Source organism: Plectropomus leopardus, chromosome 8 (assembly GCF_026936395.1).
Source record: "Plectropomus leopardus strain MGB_pleo_1.0 chromosome 8, ASM2693639v1, whole genome shotgun sequence".
NCBI classification, from domain to species: Eukaryota; Metazoa; Chordata; class Actinopteri; order Perciformes; family Serranidae; genus Plectropomus; species Plectropomus leopardus.
In genome coordinates, this window is record NC_142183.1 from 3,764,015 (window position 1) to 3,778,750 (window position 14,736).

The window sequence follows — 14,736 nt, forward strand, 5'->3', positions numbered from 1 at the left end:
ACTGCAAATTGTACTCTGGACAGCTCTGGTCAAAAGATAACACTGAAGGTAAAATGTCTTAAATGTCTTTCTTAGAAAACAGAAACTAATTGTTATAAGCTTGCGTCTGACTGAGTCTATTTTGAGAAACTTTCTGTGTCGTATATTAAACTATGAAACCATTGCCAGGAGGTGTTCAATCAAAAGATACAGTCATTATCCTACATAAAAGCTGATTACTTCTTACCTCTCACTGACAAGCTCCTCCATCACCGGCATCTGGCCTGCAGCGCTGACATTCATGTAACCATAAATGCAGAGAGTCCCTGCAGACAGGAGATACCAATTAACAATTAAATTGACATAATCATGTATATTATTATAGGCTGAACTTTTAATTACACATATAAAACAATTCATGCAGTCAGCGGACTCTGCAGATTGCATTAACATAAGTGTAATAAATCAAATCAGAATTATGCAAATGAAATAATTTTCTTTGACATTTAAAGTTTACTGCCAATTGACTAGCACTTACATCACACTTTGGGGGCAATAATCTTGGATTTAGCAAAGAGTAGTCTGACATTCAATTCTTAAAAAACTGCCTTTTCCTCATGTTCTCACCCCAAGAGTTACCTCCTAATGTCAGTTTTAGACACTTAGAGACGGAGTGTCAGTCATGTCCGTTTAAAATAAACTTCCATTTTCACAGGTGTCCGCTCCTCGCATGCATACAGTCTCTTTTGAAAATAATCTCAATCCAATGTAGGGTTCTTCATTTTTAGGTTAAGGCAACAAAAGTGCTTGGTTAGGTTTAGAAAAAAGATCATGGTTTGGGTTAAAATAAGTACAACTTTTACTAACACTTAGTAACATGACATATGTCATTTGTCATATCACATAACCTGGTAAAAAATATCTTACCGCTGACCTTTGGTTTCACAGAGAACACAGGCAGCAGTTTCTTGGGTGAAAGTCCTGCGTGTGTTTGACCCCTTGAACTTGAAAATTCTGCTCTTAAGAAGTTATTTGGCCATGTTTTTCTTGTAATTTTTTGAGATTGTCCTCCTCTAAAAAATGACCACATAGGGTGCTCTTACAAGCAGCTTATTATGACCCATATTTATGTTACTGTTAGGTGAAGACCTCTAGTGGTGATAGTAATTGTGACAGGGGCAAAGGAAGAAGTCAGGTATGTAGCATAAAGCGCAACAAAGTCTGTGCAATAGGTCAGGATGCACGAGTCAAACATATACAGGACTTTCACCCAGGAGATCACTGTTTGTGTCCCATGTGAAACCACAAGTCAATGCTGAGTTATTTTACATTACATAAGATGCATGTGTAGTGTACCAGTTTCAGTTTCAGATTGTGAACAATTTTAGAGAAGCACCTGAGTTGCAGAAAATGGTCCTAAAGCTCCAGCAACTGGTTGCTCACATTTGTAAACATATTCCTGAAATGGACAACATAGTCAGAAAGAGGAGATGATGTGCAATGGCAAAATTTAACTGCTGACAAGCTGAGTTTTTGTTTACGTTTTTATATTTATGCTTAATTTCCCTTCTGCAGATTTAAACTAAAGCAATGCTATAACAAGGCGTGACTGCTAAGTGCATGTAAATGTCCGCAGCTGTGATGCACGATGAAGGTCGGCCTGACAGAGCAGTCCCGAGCAGACCGAGGAAGATCATGACCCGCTGATTTATCACCTCAATAACAAACCCCGTTATGCCTCAGCCATATGGGCAGCTGTCAGAAAACATTCATGTGGACATTTAAAACTTTGACGCCTCTGCACAAATCCAACAGAGGAATGAACACAATCCTCATATTATCTACATTACAAATAATAACACAAAGGGCAGAGCTCATGGACTCGGACAGCGGAGAGAGCATTTTCTGTTGTGCAGCTTCAATACATTAGTTTTCTGTAATGAAATGAGCAACAAAGGACAAACAAATTCACCCTCGCTAAAAATGTCACACATAAATAAAGATATTTGTTCTTTCATTATTTCTCTCTGTTGCAATAATATAAAGTAAGCTCACATAATCTTCTTAGACAATATTCATTTTCTCTGTCACACACACACTGATGAGACCAAACAAACATGCAATCATGTAAACATAGACTTATATGACATCATGGATTACTATACAACAGATGGCATATGCTTAACATGCACACACTCACACTCACACTCACACACACACACACACACACACACACACACACACACACACACACACACACACACACACACACACACACACACACACACACACACACACACACACACACACAGAGCTGTCATGGAGTCAACTATGGATTAATGAATATTAAGAGCATCCCTCGAAAGATAGTTCAATCTTCATACAGAAACTGAGCGCAGTTATGGTTATTAATAATCAGAGATTGGGATCAAGTCACAAGGCGTGTTTCCATTAACCCTTACACTGGAACTGCGAATATAAAATATGCCTAATGGAAACGTCAGTTTAAAAAAACTCCCATTTATTGCAACAAAGTTTTTATGCTGACATGAGGTGGTATTTCAGGTGATTCGAAAAAGCCATATTTTGCAAAACTGCAATGGAAACACTTTTTTGCTTGTATAGGTCACATGATACTGTGGCTACACGCTTGTCAGTAGGCATCACATAACTCTTTAAAAATTGAGCGAATCATCCAGAAGTTTTGATTCCACAATTCCTCTGTGAAATTGTGGACTATCAGCTCCCAGAAATCCCTCAACTGTGGCCGCTCCCATGTATAAGGGGCTCGCCTTTCCATCACAGCTCCATAACGCACCTACGTGGCCTTGGATTGGAAATAATGAAAGCTAGTGTGGTGGCTGCAATAGAAATAAAGCTGCTATTGTTTTAAACATCCATCGCCATGGTAACTGGAGAGGCCAGAGGAGAGGTCACAGAACATCACTCAATGGAAATGCAGTCATCTCGCAGTTGTGTTTTATAGACATTTCAAAAATATCGCTTAAGTATTGTGCAAATCTGAAATGGAAACACACATACTGTTTTGCAAGTCACAAGTAAGTAACAAGTCTTTGCAATCAAGCCCCAGGTAAAGACTGGAAAGCCCCAAATCAAGTCCCAAGTTTCAAACCCTGAGTTTCATCTTTATTATCCCAAGGGTCAATTTGTAGTACAGCCATCAGCAAGAACAACCATCAAAAAGACGTACATACAATATGCAAAACATCTGTACAGTGACAAATGAATTTTCAAATCTATTTGCATCTTGGCAGGCTGTACCTACGGCAAGAGAGGAGCGCCTTAAAGGCCTGTGACAGAGGGTGGCTGTGGTCTGCACGGACTGTCTCATCCTTTTTATAATCCTCAACTTGTAGCATTGGGAAAGTTCAGTCAGGGTTGTGCCTGAAATCTTACAGCACGTCTTCACAATACCTGCACTCTGCTTTTATTCTTGTGGTTAAATAGACCATCAACTACATGCACTTCACCAAACAACATAAAAACAATTATTATTATCAAATCTTCTCTTAAAAACACTTAAAAATAAATGAATACCAGAAAACACAGAGTGAAAATAAAAAAGCACATTTTAAAATAATTTTAAATACATTAAAATCATGTTTCCATGTTTCAACATGCTGATATAAAGACATGAGATCCAGAAGTTGCTGAGGACAAAAGGTTAAAGGTCAGCTATATGGACCTTTTGAGCACAATGACTTATGAAAGTGTCACGATGAATAATCTTTATGTTCTAGTATATATACATGCTCCTGTCAGGAATATTTATCTTCAAGTACTATACAGCGCAATCAGAATAAAAGAGATGACCTTCATCGAGTGTCACATGGATACAAAAGTGCACAGGTCAGCGCTGGTAAACGTCATCTCACACACAAGCTCGTGCAGATCCATCCAAACAGGAATATCTGTTTGTTTGAACTTAAAGATATGGATTCACAAGATATCGTGAGGTGATTCTTACAGAGGCTCGCAGCTCATATTACATTTGCATGCAAAGAATAAGCATGTAACACTTTAAGCTCGCCTTCATTCTTCAGTTATAGAAGTTTAAGCTCTGATATCGACAAAAAAGCAAATCACAGAGAAGCATTTTAACCTTTAGGAGCTACTTTAAAATCAAACACTCGTATCGCTCTGCAAAATTGCTCTTTTCAAAATCAAACTTTAAAAAATATTTTACATTAATATTATATTATTATTATTATTATTATTATTATTATTATTCATTGGGTTAAATTTTTAACCAACATCAAATAAATATAATCATAAATAATCATTAAAATCTAATCTAATAATAAATATCAAATCTTAATTAATTTTCAGAATTTTAACCCTTCGAATGCCAGGTTGTTATCATGATGCCACTATGTTTTTAGATCCAAATATATATATATATATATATATATATATGTGTGTCACAATATACATAAAAGCACGATTTCTTAAGCTTAAAGGTTCCTGTGATGCATGATAATGATTATTTCAATCGATACAGATAAATCAATAATTTCCAGCTTCTTGTGGCCGATAAGTACTTTTCAACAAAAAACCACAAAAAACTGCATTTTTGTTTGCAATAAAATTGCTAGAAAAAATGACAAATAGTTGCTTTCATTTTTTGTTTTCTTAAATTTGCATCAATTATTGCTATCGCAGCATCACAACGTTCTGGAGAGGCTGAAAAGCCAGAGGTCATTGTTTTGGGTTTTTTTGTGCAGTAGGAAAGGTGCTTTACACAGTATATTGCATCATATGTCATGTCAAGTAAAACTGTTAAGGTAAAGTAAACTACATGCTGCAATGATATCACAAAGTGTCACAGTGATGTCCACACTAAAATTTAAGCTAATATGATTTAAGATTACAGATTTTAAGCTTCAGCGTGGACCATTTTGAGTGATCCTGGGAGTTAACTTTTTTTTAAAATGAATATTACTTATTGAGTACAGCTGATATCTAATAGAAAAAGGCTACAAGACGAAAATCCCTGGAAAGTTGTGATCTGGCACTTGATGCAACAGCATTTGATTTGCCATAAATGTAATTAAACTGCGAGTGGGGCGCTGCTCTGTGAGCGACTCGCAGCGTGACTGTCTGAATAAAAGGTAACGATCCATACGTCTACATAAACACTATGCCACTTTACACAAAGTAGTATTATTGTGTTTTTTATACCATCTAATTGTTGTATCTGCTTTTTTGGAACAAGTGCTGTATGTTTATTGTCCGAGTTTGCTTTGCACTGTATGTTGAGCTGCGTCTGAGATGATATTCTGTCACAGCAGAGAAAGTTTTCTGATTCTGAAATATAAATTAAGTAAAATCACCACGGTCCAACTGCAATAGGTGGCTCAAACTGAAACATGTCACCATGGTTGCATCATGTAACAACATTTATGTTTAATATCATCACCCTGGATGGATTTGTCAAGAGAGAAGAGTGCTCCGTCACACTGGTGCCAGGACCTGCATGATAGGGAAAGGTCGGAAAATTGCACCAGTATGTAATAATTTCACCACGTGAGCTTTCTGTTGCCAGTTCTCATTTTGCATGCTGCTGTTCTCTTACCCATGAACTACATTTGAACTTTTTCTAACCTCAAAAAAATCAATCACCAAGGACATTATGTAAAAGAATATGTGGGGCAAAAGCATTAGCTCTCATTGCAACATAAGCACATACTGTTGCAGATTTCCCCACTTCCTACACATGTACAATGAAGGTGGAGGCACCAGCGTAACCAAGCATTCATTAATCCAGAACAGATTATTATTATATCATCATGAGACTGATTCGACAGCAGTGTGAAATCTCCTTGGCGCTGTCTTCGGGTCGCGGCGGGCCTGCCGACTCTGTTCTATAATAGACGCAGTCGGGGAGCTGAGGCGAGTTGAACGCATGACAGAGCTAATGGGCGAGGCCGCTGAGTGGGTTTACTGGAGTCTGTCAGCTCTCATCCACTCACACAGAGAGGAGAAGGAGAGAGCGACGACAGTGTGAGAAAGTGATGGAGCAAAGTGAAAGAAAGAGAATCGCAGAAGAAGAAAAAGGAGAAATACTGAGCAGGAGGAGAGACGTGACACAGCAGATTGCAGCATTTTCATGTGCTGACAGTTTCTCAGTCTGGTGACTCAGGCAAACTGATTTTGGGTCGATGCACAAAAATATGACAGGCGAGTTGGAGAAGCTCAGGTAAGCTCACACTCTGACATGCCAGTGGCATCACTATGCCCAGGCATCTGAGCTTTCAACACGAATTTCAAAAAAAGAATAGGGACTGTATTTATTTACCAGAGGGGGGTGGATTTTTTTTTTACCTTAAAGCTAATTTTTTTTTTTTTTGAGCCTCTGTGAGTGATTCAAGGAAAATGCACAAAATGCTCATCCCACATGACGCGTCCCAGGAAAGTCAGGAAATTTGAAAAACAATAATAATTTCAGTTTTTACAGTTTCTGGCTGTGCCATAACTATTTTGGCAGGCCTGCAGGTTTAGAGGGCATGTTTCTTCAAAAATCATCTTTTTATTTTTAATGAAAAATAAATAACCAAAAAGTTTAAAGTTTAAAAAACAAAAAGTAACCAAAAAGTTTAAAGTTTAAAAAACAATCACCAAAAGTGTTAAATATCGCCAAAAATTGAAAAAATAAAATAAATCACCAATATGGTTTTAAGAAAACCATGTCTTTGATACAGACAGGCCTGCAGGTTTAAAAGGTATGTTGTCTTTAAAAAACATCTATGGAACAATAAATACAAGATACAGCCAATTAAAGATGGATGCTGGTCCCAAAAGCCAAAATAAAAAATATAAGTCCCTCATGCCTCCGCCTTTTTGCACCATCCTCTCCCCTCTCATAATCCATAATAGTCCCTAATAATCATAAAAAGCCCTGGATTTAATTATCTGTAATTCTGGCCATATTTATACTAACTGTGCTCAGTTAGATTCTGCAACTTTTGACAAAAATACAAGTCAATACATTTTTAATGGTAGCAGTCGTAAAGTATTCTTTTTCTACTTAGTACTAACTACTAAAATTTTTAACATTGTAATTCATAACTGAAGTGTAAAATAAGTTTTTCAGGGTGAATAAGGTGCCATAAAAAAAGCATCAAAATAGAGCTAGTTCATCAAAAAGGAGGATATCCCGGAGCTAAGCCCCCAATGTCCTTAAATCCTAGAAATGCCCCTGAGACACATTGTGGAGACTTATTCTGTCACTGCATGAAAAAAATAAAAGTTTGGTCTTGCACAGCATTATGGGCACATCCTGGTATTAACACAAGGCATGACAAAAGGCGAGAGGCAGAGGCGCCAGAAAAGCCACATCGGTTTATAGCTGGCAGGCTGCAGAAGCAGTGGGCGGGACATCACAAGTGGACAGAAATATTCTGTTAAGAGGTTTATTCGTGGCAGCATGAATGAGATTCAGCTGCAGGGAATCAAGAGTGCATCAAAATATTACAGTCCTGCAGCAGAGAGCAGCCAAACAGCCGGGTTAATGTACAGAAATATAAACACAGCAGCCAATTACGTGAGAATGTGTCCATGGTTGTGTTTACTTGTATGAGGTAAAACAATATTGGGTCTAATGGAGCTTCAGCGTGTTCAGTGTGCGTCTGGTTCTCCCTGTGGTCATTTAGAAAGCCGCTGACAGAACACTGCTGTCAGCAGATTGAGTCTAATAAAATATTTAAAGTCCAGCCACCAGCTGCTCCCTCAGTTTGGGAGAGAAGTCCGAATGGAGTCATGGCGAGTTGTTTCTGTGCTGATGTGACATTCACACTTTGGGAGAACATTAAGCCCGGTCAGCTCGACCCCTCCACTGTCTGGATGTTACAAACCAGAGTTACCGCCTCGTGGTTTCATGCCTCCTTGAACAAGTCAAGATGCAGTTACAGTTTACATCCACGTCTGTTCATATTCATATTTATTAATGATTTAACCAGAAAAACCTCTTGAGATTAAAAACGTCCTGGCCAAGACAGGCAGCAACAAAAGCTACAGACAACCCGCTCTCACTCTTAACTCGTCATATAATGCCGCTCTCTCAGCGCTATCTACGCACCAGCATAACCCCAAAAGTCACCTCCCGCATCTAACCAGAACGTGGCTGGGCGGCTTCAGATGAGAACGTGGTCAGACATAATTGGTGGCATTGTTAGTGTGCCATGGCGGACAGCTGGACGGCACCATACGTGTCCACATGCAACGTGCACGGGCAGCGTCACTTGAGAACCCGGCTGAACAGAACCGACTGCGTGCACATGAAATCCTGGAGGACGTTGTCAGGTAACCACACAGCTGGCAACCAGAACTTGTTGCACTTATACCAGGCCAGTAGTTGTCAGTGTAACTTTATAATGACACACCATAGAAGAACACCATGCATGTCTGAAATGCTGCCATGACGTCACCATTTTCACAGGATCCACGCATTACCAGTTTACACGGTGACAGAAGAGACCCTCAGGAACCTGGTTTAAAAGGTTATTGTGTGAGCAAAAGGCCAAACCACAACAAAACATTAATGTTTCATGCAAGAACCGTTGCCGTGCAAATGGCCCCTAAGTTTGAATCGAGAGCAAAAACTGGATGACGAATGCGACGCACAAAATGCAGCAGCCTGGTTGGTATAGGAGTGCACTGACAATCCTCTTTTTCAGGTCTCTCACATATATAGAAAGCTGTCTGTGCCATAAAAGAGGTAAGATTTGAACCACAACATGAGAGCAAACAGAGAAATAAAGAAAACAGTGACTGACAGATCGCCACAAATCTGTCAGAGAAAAGTCAAAAAGTGAGCAAACAGACAGCACGATGGGAGACATTAGATGCTGAGCGAGCACAAACAACAACAGAGACAGACACGTCAAGACGAGCAGACAGACGGAGTGAGCGGAGCGCGGCGGGGGCGGAGGCCTCGTCTGTGTTTGTTAGACTGTGAGGTGGAGCTGGTTCAGGTCTGCTGAGGTTCAGCCAGAGGTTTCCAATGAAAGGTGGAGCAAATCTGCAAAACTAAGCTCCTGTGTGCAGTCAGCACAGCGGCCTCCTGGAGGAAATAAACTAAGCACCATTAAAAAAGGCCCAAGGAACTCTCTACATATATTTATCTGTGCAATATCTACAGCTCAAAAAAACCATCAGGGTGGTGTAAAATGCATATTGCATAAATAAGTTCAAATTTAGGTGGTATGTGTTGACTTTAATGTTTGTTGAAATCAGGTCCATATTTTCTACACCAAGTTTTTGTCCATAAAGAAAGAGTAGAACCAAATGCACAGAGTGAAACAGAATTATGCCGCTTTTTGTTTTGGATCGCCACTGAAGACTATAAAAAGTAAAATAAAATAAAATAAAATAAAATAAAATAAAATAAAATAAAATAAAATAAAATAAAATAAATTCTAGAATAGATACACAACACTAAGCTAGGAAACCTGCAGAACTGTATTCAAATAGAACCAAATGCACACAATAAAACGTGTTGAAAGAGACGCTCTGTAGCCTGTGTTATCTAAATGCCACAGACAAATTTATATTGCCAGTTAATACAATCTACCTTCAGCCTGCAGTGAGGTCAAACCAGTCTTCTTTATTTCACTGAATTACAGCCATTCTATTTATTGACTCCAGTACAGAAAAACCAGTTAAGCTCCTTAACTTTATTTAAGGCAGCGTCATATTTTCACCCGACTGCTGCTGCTGCTGCTGCTTCACAGGGCAGAAAGAGCAACTGAATCACTTCAGAAAGACGTCAGCACTGCAGATGGAGGCACTACATCAGAGATTTATTTAGGTTTTATTCACAGTGACCCCCGATTGGATAATATAATAAATTAGTTTCTATAGGATGATAAACTCTGCTGTAATCTATTTAGTTCAAGTACACGCTGGTGTTCTTCCCTTATTACTCGTATGAAATTAAGTGATCCTTGAAGAAGAAGATTGGTCCTTGTTGCAGCAAAAGTATAATTTAAAAAAATACATAATTAAAATCTAAAAATAAACATGACATTCAGGAGAGTCTAAAAGCTATCAATGGTCTGTTTTTTTGTGGTTGGCTTGAAAACTGCTTCATGTCTTATTCATTTTAAAGATGCAAAGTACACACACACACACAAACACACATGCAGTGGATGTTTCAGCTCCATGTGCTCATGTATACATCCACATGGGAAACACACGGGTTGCCAAATCACCTAAAGTTTTCTAAATATGTAATTTAGGGTCTTACATGCATCATGAAAAGCATAAAAAATGATCAGACATTATTCTCAATACCAAATTTAAAATATTGTCATTTTAGTTTTTTAGTCACTGTGGTTGATTTGGATGTGGTTATCCCTGATCCGTATCACGTCATATGGATAAAATATATTCTTCTTCTCTGACATTTTATTGATTAAATGACCAATCAATGAGAAAAAAAATAATAAGCATATTCATTGAAACTTAACAGCCCTTTGAGATTTGAGGACCAGACAAAATATGCCCCTACTATCAAGGTGTAAAACTCAAATTTGTACACACAATAAATAAACACATGAACATAAACACACACACACGCACACACACAGTATACAAAAGTGTATATGATACAATGTTTTTCTGGATGATGATACTGACATGTATTGGCAGCTTGTTGTACTCAGTGACCTTTCACATTACGCCATGTCTACACAGGAACACACACTTCAGACAAATGGACTGGAACTAATGAGCAGACGATGTAAAGACAGACCACACACACAAAACAAGACCTCCACCAGGACTGCACCATCCTCTACATCTGTGGTTTCAATCAGAAAGAATCTGAATATCTTTATTTTTATCTGAATTCGGATCTGCATCGAAATGTACACTTTTCCTTTGGACTACAACCCAAGTCTATACTAAATTTAGTCAAGTTCACTTATACTTAAAGATCTGAAGTTTGCCTCAGAGGGTTTTGCAGTCTGTCCAAAGTACTGTGTGACAAACTCTTTCTTATAAAACAAATCCACTATAAACCAAGCACATTGGTTTTTGGAATATTCTGCTTTAAAAACACAAGCAGAAACAAAGACACACTAAAGCTACATGGGTGGAAATAAAGAACAGATTAAAAAATATTTCAAAAATCCTCTTCCCAAGAATTTCTCAGATTAAGATTTACTGGAAACACAGGGAGTGGACTGACTGAGAGACAAAGAGACCAAACGTCTTTCCAAAGAGACCTATTATCCAATCACATCAGAGGACATTAACCAACAGGAGAGGGACTCCTCCAATCAGGAGCTCCCGTTCACAAAGAGTTCTCACTTGTATGACCACAGTCAGAAGAAAATGTCTGAATTAAAGGACGAAATTACGTTTCGGTGTCAGTTTGCAATATAACATGAGGTCTTGTGCCAGAGCACGTGAGTTTTTTTAATGAAACACATACTACACTAATATTATGGTATCAGACCTCGTGTTGAGTACAAAACGTTATGTGACTTTGAAAATACTGCTTACGTTTGTTTCAAAATTTATCAGAACAGAACATACCAAAGTTATCACAGGACCTTAAATACCATTAAGTAAGCTCTGCATACAGGAAGAGGCGCTTTTTTGTAAAAATTCTCCAGGTAGGACACTAGGGAACTTCAATTAATGTATTAAATATCTAATTAACTTGTCTTTAATCTGAGGTTCTCTATTTGTGATACAGAGTTTCTAACATTGTCACTGATGAGGATTAAATAGGATGTAACTGTATTTCTTACAATCAAATATTACCGTTCGAAAAAAAGCAAAACTTACTAAATGAATGCAGTTATTTAGTAAGAGGCTACGATTTTTAATTCTAATAAAGACGGACACTCTCAACCACTGATGCTCCAACTGTCCATCATCATCTATTCATCCATATCCTTCCTCTTTTCATCAGTGTCAGTTACTCAGTTCTTTATCTTCCATACGGAAACCCGCTGACCCGACCGGATCGTTTTACATTTCCCACAGCGGCGGGGAGTCCTGCACTTTCTGCAGCCTCAGAGTCAGGAGGTTTGACCGACACGTGCCACTTCTCTGGCACTTTCATGCGCAACGGGCGTCAAACTGCAGTAATGAGATGAGTCCAGTGACATTTTCTCTATTTTCTCTGCACTCTACCGACCTCATGCATTTTTCAGCATCGTACGGTGGACAAACATGAGGCAGAACCAATAAGATAATACACAGTAAGTTTACAGCATACATGCAGAACATTACAACCAGCATCTCCCATTAAAACTCACCTATAAAACACTCATTTCTTTTGGCAATAACTGTAGGCAGATTCTTGTAAATGAACTTAAAAAGCATTAGGAGACAGAGGAGTACGATTTTTTTTCACAGATTACCTGTCTAATGTAATACCATCAGGATATAGAGACTGTTGCAGCAAATATGACAAAAAGTTAGTTTTTATAAAAGTTACCAACTGTAGCTTTAATGCAGCTTTAAAGTTTTGTAGGTAGCCATAGGAAGTTTCAAACTTTACATGTAACTTTTAGCAATTTATCACACATACTAGGTTAAGCCATATTTAATGAAACGCTAAGTAGGCTGGATCCGAATATTTGGCTAATGAAATATTCATTACTTGGGGAGGTATTGTAATTCAGGGATTCAGATATTCTTTTTTTTTTTTTTTTTGCAGAGGACGAATGTGATTTCAAAGTTAGCGAGAAAAAAAAGAATAAATCCATCTTAGATTTGTTCTGATGCTCTTGTTTCACAGAGGTTCTTATGTGTAGATTGGAGGACTATAATAATTTGTCCATGATAATAACAATTGTCACAAGCTGTGCAATGTAACAAAAAGTACGTTGAAAAGTCACTGAGCCCCACACCTCTGGAGTTTAAAGGGTATTTATTTTGATTACAGTGGAGAAAAAACTGAAAAAGATCCGATTTTGCTTCATGAATGACAACAAGCAGCTGTTTTCTGCCGTTAAACTTTATGCTGTAATTTCCAGTAAAAACTTTTGCATGTGAACGAGAAATGAATGGCTCTAAGTGTGACGGCAGAAAGCAGCTGCTTGTTGTGTGTAATTGGCCAAAAAGAGACAAAGAACAGGTGGATTCTGCAAATGCTAAAAAATGCACACACAGTTCTAAAATTTAAAGCCGTCATCAATATCAGCCAGATGTGTGTGTGCATGTGTGTGTTTGTACTGATCCAGCTGTGTGGTTTTGTCCCACACACCATCTGCTGCCTGTCTCCCCACTAAGAGGCCCATTAAGCCTCAGCACAGAACAGCGTGTTGAGGGAGGCGACCCGAGTCGGGCCCTGTCAGGGGCCACTGAACTCAACCAGGGCCTCTGACAGTGAGAACACCCCCAAACTGTGAGCCTGTCCCGTGGACGCCTCACCGGACGAGACTCCTCTGGACATGGAGCAGGGACACAGCAGGAGGAGGACACACACAGAGATAATCTGCCAACTGTTTCTACTAATGATTAAGTAAATATACAACTGAATGTGTTTTTTTTTGGGGGGGGGCATGAGGTTTAATTGTTATTTATGCAGCTAAGACATTTGGTTAAGATGTTTTAACTGCCTAAATACAAAATATAAATATCGTTTTTTAAGAGTAGGAAAATACTGTGTTAAAGTAAAAAACAAACAAAAGACAAACTAATTTAAAGCCTGAGAGGAGATGTAAAACATTCGCCCTACCCTATGCCTCGACCATAACCCGCTAAGGTTCTCCATTCACACACAGGTCACGTCCTTATTTAAATTAAGCTGCCTCATTTGCATAAATCAGTAAAGGTGTGTTGCGTTTTGCTGCATTGTGCCCTAAAGATGCCAAATAACTCACTCAAATCCTGTGCAAGCAGTTTGGGAACATGCTGATCTGAGCCACGAAACTCTCGATGCGACCGTGCAACATGAACAAATATAAACTGTATAACACTATCAAAGCTTTATTACAGTAAATAAAGCTCAGCGCAGGGAGAGCAGGACATATACAGCACCAGCTTTAGGGTTCAGTTCCCACAATGCCCAGCGCTCTGATACAAAGAGTTCTGTAGGCTCTATAGTAAATGAAGAGCTTAAATTTTTCAGGACTTTCTTTAAAGAGCTACAGCAGGCTTAAGCCACATAATTGGCCCATTGAATGATACATGCATGGGAATATATTGCTTCTTTGCACAAAAACATAGCATAAGCATGTTTGCACAGGTACCTTCAGTACCTATGTCTCCTCCTGCATTACCTGCACCGACTGCACAGCACAAGACTGCGATTACTCTGAGCAGCACGCATGATAATGACAAACAATATAATAATGTATAAGTTGCTAATATAGCTTAATATAGCGAGAAGTTTGCCAAGTTGGCACCACTTCTGCTTACTGGAAGATGGGCAAAATGGGTTGCGATGGTGTTACTCGCAGTAATCGCAGAATGAGCTGCGGCACATTTCAGATCCCACCAGACCCTGTTAGTGCACAGTACGGTTAACTTAAGAGTAGTAAAACCAACGTATAGACCGACATGCCAACACGTTCTCACTCCAAACTCATCACGTTGTGGCGCTCTGTCATTAACTTCCTCATCTAGCTCTGATGTTTTGGCTATCCTCTGTGTCAGCTGTTTACGCTCCAGGAAGCCGTTACGGTGATGTGATGTGCCATGTGAATGCACATGGCGGGATGAAGCGGAACGGTTGTTTTGTGTGCACAACAACACAGACTGTCACGATGGTTG

The 14,736-nt window shown here is 38.9% G+C and overlaps 1 protein-coding gene across 4 annotated transcripts in view; it reads right to left on the bottom strand.

Moving 5' to 3' along the window:
- Positions 1 to 14,736, bottom strand: part of htr4 (5-hydroxytryptamine receptor 4) — a 206,020-nt gene that overhangs the window by 140,325 nt on the left and 50,959 nt on the right. For all 4 annotated transcript variants that reach the window (XM_088080755.1, XM_042493792.2, XM_088080753.1 and 1 more), the window contains exon 2: positions 227 to 305. In XM_088080755.1, the coding sequence (XP_087936881.1) occupies positions 227 to 282 (56 nt within the window). In that variant the 5' untranslated portion in view covers positions 283 to 305. The remainder of the gene's footprint in view (positions 1 to 226; positions 306 to 14,736) is intronic.